The following is a 7,674-nucleotide window of genomic DNA, read 5'->3' as shown; positions in this document are numbered from 1 at the left end:
CATCATCATTTATAATTATCATCATCATCATCACCATCTCCATTTCTACTATCGTCATTTTCATAATAATCATCAAAATACTAATCATCATTATCATCATCACCATCATCATACTCACCACATCATTATAATCTTCACCATTTCCATCATCATATCATAATCATTCTTATAATTATCATAAATATCATCTAGATGTGTATAAGAGACAGCTATTTATACTTATAAATATACATTATATACCTATACACATAAATATATATATATATATATATATATAGAACTGGAGGTCGCTGGAACAGAATGTTGCTACTCGGAGTTTCACGCTATTGCGATCGTCAGGCATATATATATATATATATTTATCATTTACATGCATATATTTTTATTATTATAATTATTATAATAATATTTTTAATAATAATGATAATAATAATGATAATATTATTAATAATATTACTAATATTAATAATATTAATAATAATAATAATTGTTAAAACTTCACTTGCAGCTGAAATCATGAATAATAAATCCAAAAGATCGAAGCGAAATTAAGATGAACACAAAGTTTAACGAAATAACCATTTATTCACAAACATGTTTCTCCTGTTTCCTACAGGCATCATCATTGTTAACTAAAAACAACTGCAAAACAGAAAATTGCTTATAATACAGCCTGAATCAACTCAGGTGTCGTTAATGACTGCATTAACTCTCCACTACGTGGCAACCACAGTACGAAACACGCCTTATTTCTAATTGGTCAAATATGATGAATACATTAATTTTCAACGACGTGGCAACAAACGACACTTTGTCTACTTGTCACGACACCTGAGCTATTCAGGCTGTATTATAAGCATTTTTTTGTTTTGCAGTTGTTTTCAGTTAATGATGCCTGTAAGAAACAGGAGAAACATGTTTGTGAATAAATGGTTTATTTCGTTAAAATTTGTGTTCATCTTGATTTCGCTTCGATCTGTTGGATTTATATTATTCATGATTACAGCAGCAAAAGTGAAGTTTTCAAGGCTGAATTGAGGAAACTAGAAAAGCTACTCAAGAAATCATGTTAAGCAGAAGCTGATTTGAATTTTCTTAACAATTGTAAACAATTCAGCGTTTTTCCTAAGTTTCTATCATTTAAAATAATAATAATAATAATAATAATAATAATAATAATAATAATAATAAATTATTATTATTAATAATAATAATGAATTTATGTTATTCAATTATCGTATAAATAGGTGAATCAACTGGCAGGATAGATTCGTTGAAGTAAGATCAGAGACATACTCGGGTTTTGAGATAGCGATTAAAATGGTTACACCACAACAAATCCCCCTTATCATTGAGCAACTGGAGCTAAGCAAGTATTATCCAAAAAAATTAACGCGAGAAAAGGCACTGGCAGTTTCGGATATTAGAATTACAACCAATGATCTCAAGGAAGCTGGCAAAATTCCTTGGTTTATTTTGCAAAATCTTTTGATGTGTAACTATGAAGGAAGATGTTTTGAAGTAAGCCAAGATAATTCATCACTTCCTAAAATGGGAGATTCGTTTTCTTTTTTTACAAGCCACTCCAATACAGCAAGCAAAACCGGTGACACAGAACAGATAAGCCCATCGGATGCACTAATAGCTCTTTTTTGGTGCTGTGACGATTTCTTGAGGCAAATTTTAGTAGAAAAAATGTCCATGTGTCAGCTTGCTGTTCCACTGATATTACCTTTGAAAGACGTTAATTCACATGGAAGTGAAATGAATTGGGCGATGAGCAAGCTGAGATTGGAAGACGTCGATTCACATGGAAGTGAAATGCTTATATGGGCTATGAGTACGCTAAGAAAGCAATGGAAAACAAGTCTAGGATCCTGCGAACACTCAATGACCATGTATCCTTTGCCGATTATATCTGTCATTCGCTTAGGCAGACCTCTGATATCAAAATCAAAGATAATTAACTATGTTATCAGTGATCTGAGACATAACGTTTTTTTTCACTCTGAATGCGATGGTGGTACTTTGGAAAGAAAAATCTCTGACGGGTTACTAGAAATTGCATGGTACCTTCCGACCGGAAAACCCAAAGACATTTCAACCGAAGGGCTTACCTTCTTAAATTTGAGAGGTAATGCATCTCATCTTAAAACAGAAACAGAATTTTTATCCGAAATATCACTTGTAACTATTGCATTTGCATCTTCTATGAAACCAAAGGAAGAAGATGTTACTTTACTTGAAACATTGTACGAACAAAATGGCCACTTAATTCTTGTAACCGACGGGCAACCTTCAAAAGAGTTCACTTGCTCACTTGATTTGTTGTCGCGAAAGTGTGATAAGAAAGAGAATAAACACTTTGGATGCATTGATTCTTCAAACAAAAATGAATCACAAACAAGTAAGGAAATTAGGAGGTTGCTTATTGACATTTGTAAAAATGGTAGTCGCATTGTACCAGATAAGAGCATTGAAATGTGCACTGATATTGCAAAACGATTGTGTTTTAATTTTGATGAAAGCAGTGGAGATTGTGTGGAAGCAAAAGAGAGTGCAGACATGATGTTCAGTGATTTGAAAAAGCATGACAAAGGAAAACGGCTACCTTTGCAAGAAATTGCTATAAGATTAGGAGAAAAAGAGAAAGAAATGTATCAATTGAAACACAAAGGAAACCAGCAAGTAGAGAAGTACGTGGAGAGTGTACAATCAGATATAAAGTCGTTGCGGATGACTCAGAAAGAAAAGTGCGACGAAGATCAAGGTATTCTAGCACTTTTCGAAAGGTCTTTTACATATCCTATTTTAAAGAGGAGATATTTTCATAGCTTTGTTAAGATAATGGGAGACAAACAGAGCATTGAAGCACTGCAGCCAATACGCAAGGAATATACTGATAAATGGAAAAAGCTTTGTGAAGATCTGCAGGAAAAACGAATCACAGAAAAACAAACAACATTGATAAAAAAGGAACTTGACTGTCTTGAAGAAAAACTGTCTGATCTTTCATTGAGCTTAGAACACTTCAATAGAGAAGTCGCACAAATGTATGAAATGAAATCGTTTTTGAAGCTACTAGATGATTCAACACTTCAATTTCCTGTCGTTGCAGCGAAACTTTTGCTTAATGGATATCCTCTGGAATTAATGGATGGAGACGCGTCTCTAGTTCCACTTATTTGGATTGAAGCTGTCTTGGCTACTTTAAAAGATGAAATTGGTAATAATAGTATGTTTGTGTTATCAGTTCTTGGTGTCCAAAATAGCGGAAAATCAACCATGCTTAACACAATGTTTGGTTTACAATTTGCTGTCAGTGCAGGAAGGTGTACTAAAGGTGTATTTGCCCAATTGTTGCCGGTGGATGGAACTTTACAAGAAAGTACTGGGTGTGATTACATCATGGTGATTGACACAGAAGGTTTACGTGCTCCAGAGTTAGCAAGCATTGCACATAGTAACCGTGACAATGAACTGGCTACGCTTGTGATTGGTTTAGGTGATGCTACAATCATAAACATCATGGGAGAAAATACAAGTGAAATACAGGATATTCTTCAAATTGTGGTCCATGCGTTCATGAAAATGAAATGTGTAAACATTAAACCCAGTTGTATATTTGTACATCAAAATGTTACCGATGTTACAGCGGCCGATGTAAATACGACTCAAAAGAGAAAGATAAAGGAAATATTGGATGAGATTACAAAATGTGCTGCAAACGAAGAAAACTGCAGTGAAAGATTTAAAACGTTTTCAGACGTCATTCAATTCAAGGAGCATAAACACGTGATGTACATCTCTAATCTTTGGGAAGGAGATCCTCCTATGGCATCTCCTAATCCAGGTTACAGTGAAGGTATTTTGCAGGTTAAGAGACAGATCATACAATTCATGCAACAATCACAAGGTAGATCATTTAAAGACTTCCAATGTAGGCTGTCCGATCTCTGGAAAGCGATCCTCTGTGAAAACTTTGTATTCAGCTTCAAGAATACTATTGAAATTCAAGCTTTTAATGCTTTAGAATCAGAATATTTGACAAATTCTCGTAAATTAAGAAGGAATGCAATGGAATACATGAATATCCTTCAGGTACAATGCAAAAAACTCACTGCCAAAGATATAGTAGACGTTGGTAAAAAAATACTAGAAGATCAGATTTCTAACGTATGTGACGATGTTCAAACTTTGCGTAAAAACATGAATGAGTATTTTGACAGAGAAACAATGGCGTGTCAATGGAAGAGTAGAACATTTTCGAAAATTGATGAATTATCCAAAGATATTATGAAGGAAATAAATGATGAATTTGTTTCCTTAAAAAATAAAATAATTGGAAGAAATACAATTGACTCAAGCATGAAAAAATATGAAAAGGATATCCTAGAAAAAGCTAAAGACCTTGCTGACATGTTCCGTGATAAGAAATTATCCGATTCAGATTTGAAAAAAAAGTTTGATGACAAATGGAAGAATTGGATTGACGACATACCACTATGTGTAAACTTAGATATCGATATACAATCTTCCCTTGAAAGAGTAATAATTGAATCATCTTGTTCACGTTACCAAGAGCAGATTTATCGTATGTTTCATAGTGAATGCTCTTCACCCAGGTCTCAGACATGGGTAACTGAAGATGATTTGAATTCTGGCTGTTGGACTGAAGAACACGCAACAATTATTTCCAATCATGCAGTTAGTAAATCAACATGTATCGACAAAACAAAGTTATTTACGGAAACTGTACGATCAAATGTATTACAAAAGATTTCAAATTACAGACATGAGGGTAAAAATTACAGTGATCAGTTTGGGAATCATATCGTGGATTTCATAACCGGGCAACTGTCGGAACAAAAGATGGACAACAAAGCAATCTTCACTGATTTAGGATTAGTTCGGGTAGCAGTACGTATTGTGTGGTCGGTAATGTCAGAGTTAAATAATTTGAAAGATAAGTACAAGGAAGAGAACGATCTAAGATGTTACATGGAGTCTCAAAAGGACAGGTTGTGGCAAATGTTTAGAGATGAATGTACGACGGTAGAAATAAGCGTCAAAACAGCGTCTATGGTATGTCGGGAGTTGGAAAATGCTATTAAAATTTCTCTTCCGAATCTGTGTAAAAACGGAGTTATCGATCATTTGCGAACTTCTAACACTCAAGCATTTGCTAATAAGATGTCACTTCATGCACAAATGCTGATAGATTTGGCAGAAAAACATAATTTTAAACCTTATCAAAACTATTTACAAAATCCTCATGAATGTATGAGAACATATATAGGACAATGTATACACAATGTGTGTTTAAGTGAAATGACAAAAGGAAAACCTGCTATTTTGAAAGAAATATATTGTAAGACATTAGACAACATTTTTCTCAAGGCAGATAAAGCAATTAATGGCACATGTAAATATTTACAAGATAAATGCAAGATTAGCAGTTTCTGGAGTAAATTAATGGAACATATCGGTAATGATTTGGATGTAAAAAATGAGTTAGGATTCTTTAACGAAGATTGTAATTTTGATGTAGAAGAATCTAAAAATATGTTGCTAACTGAATTAAGACAATCTAAAAAGAAACTCATAAAAGAATACAACGGGGAGAAAGTTTTAGATGGTATTCTCAAGGGATGTCAAAAGTTTTTTGAAAAAGACCTTCTTGGATGCCCTGAACTGTGTCCGTTTTGCAAAGCTCCATGCGAACTTCAAGGTGGATATGACGACCATCGCACAGAATACCATCGGCCACAAGGAGTGTCTGGGTATTATTTAGAAGACACTAAAAAACTCGTTACCAGCGTATGCACATCGAGTGTGAGGACACAAGATACATTCAGAAATAAAGACACTAATTACAGACTTCACCTTTTTAAAGATTTCCAAAGTGTTAATAAATTCTACAAAGCATGGAAGATCCAGCCAACTGATATTGAGTCTCAGCTCTATTGGAAATGGTTTATGGCAAAATACAATAAGCAACTTGCTGATTACTATAATGTAAAGAAAGCAGATATTCCAAATGGATGGAAGAAAATCAGCTGGGAATCAGCAAAGGAAGACATGATTAAAACTTATAATCTATAATAAAAACACAATACTTCAATTATACTGGAAGTAAATTAACAAAGACGTGTTTAAAACGTACAGAAAATTAAACTAAAAAATGATAGTATCTAATAGCAAAATTTCGGTTCCATGTTGTCCTTAAATGTTTGAGAAAATATTAGCTATGATAATAATTTTTTTAAACGATGTAGGTCCTAATAGGTGGCACGTATACACATGATTATATGGTAGTAAAATGTAACCACTAATCCTTAGTCGCTTTATGTTTAATTACCTGTTTATTTGTAAATTGACGTCAGTTTTTGCTAGGCACTTCTTTGTATCATCGTTTTTCCTTTATTTTCATTTGCTTTGCTAGTTTGTAGACGATGATAGGTGTACGTAAAATGAATAATGTGAAGCAATGACTTTTAACTCTACCTGTACTGTTAGAGGGTAGAAAAAACCCTATGCAAAAACAAAGAAGAAAAAGAAGAAGAATGAAAGAAAAACAGAGCAGAACAGAAACAATACCCTTTGCGCTGTAACGTTAATAGTCCATAATAGGTCTAATGATAATAAGCAAAGTAATAAAAGCAAGAAAAATAACGATAACAATAGTGATGATGACACCGGAGGTGAGCAAGGTTTGGGGGTGGGGGTGGACGAATAGAGGTATAGCCTCCCGTCCTGTTGGAAATATAATAGGCCAAGAAGTGTTGATCTTATTCATCGTCAAGATGATGGTACTTATTTGAGTAAAATACCCTTTTTAGATAATTTAAAAAAAAAAATAAATAAATAAAGAAAATAAAAGCAGTTCTTACTAGTCGTGGTGTTTCTCCATACTACTGTGATTGTGATACAGGGATTTCAGACTACCTATGCCATCAAATAATTAAATAGTCAATCTATTTTCCAGAGTAGGATATCTGTGACGACATGAGACATCCATGGATGTCTTTTACATGAATCAACGATCATATTCAGTTCGTCGTATGTATTTACCAATAATGTTTAGACATGCGAAGGACCAAAATGTAGGCGTATTCGTATTCATTTTCGTAAGGTTGTAAAACCCTTTAGAAAATAAACTCCGCGTCTTATATGTAGACCTTGCACTTCTCTTATACACATCTAGATGTGTATAAGAGACAGAGTGATAGTTCAATTTGTTTTATAGTGCTATAATATAATATAGTGTTATATAAAAAGTATTTCTTGATGTTTGCTATTCTTATGTTTTATAATAATGTAGTTATATTGTGCGAATTACAGTGGCATTAGACGTTGATGACTGATTTTCTAATGGCGAGGATGTGATAGTACTCGAGAATGTTGTTGAAGTTGTCCTACAGATGCCAAAACGAAAAAAAATTACATTTAAGAGTTTATCTATATTCGTTGGATAGACACAAACAAAAACAATGTTTTTTAAGTGTAAATCGGAAGTTATAGTTTTAGTTGCTGTAAAATAACTTAGGCTTATAAAGGCCTATAGTTTAAGAACTGTAAACTAGTTTACAGACTAGAATAGCATAAAATGAAATAGAAATTATATTTGATTGTTATTTTAATTTTCCTCGGTACGAAAAAGAAAAAAAAATA

At 33.2% G+C, this 7,674-nt stretch overlaps 1 protein-coding gene across 1 annotated transcript; it reads left to right on the top strand.

Annotated features, from left to right (window-relative positions):
* The first annotated feature begins 1,260 nt into the window (after positions 1 to 1,260).
* Positions 1,261 to 7,184, top strand: LOC117109106 (interferon-induced very large GTPase 1-like). Its single transcript, XM_033251351.1, has one exon. It carries the CDS (start codon positions 1,321 to 1,323, stop codon positions 6,103 to 6,105), a length of 4,785 nt encoding a protein of 1,594 aa, XP_033107242.1. The 5' UTR covers positions 1,261 to 1,320; the 3' UTR covers positions 6,106 to 7,184.
* Positions 7,185 to 7,674: the final 490 nt, after the last annotated feature.

This window comes from Anneissia japonica, unplaced genomic scaffold, assembly GCF_011630105.1.
Source record: "Anneissia japonica isolate Jap-2015-1 unplaced genomic scaffold, ASM1163010v1 scaffold3279_len158616_cov144, whole genome shotgun sequence".
In the NCBI taxonomy this organism is placed as follows: Eukaryota; Metazoa; Echinodermata; class Crinoidea; order Comatulida; family Comatulidae; genus Anneissia; species Anneissia japonica.
This window is presented reverse-complemented; position numbering and strand designations above follow the sequence as displayed.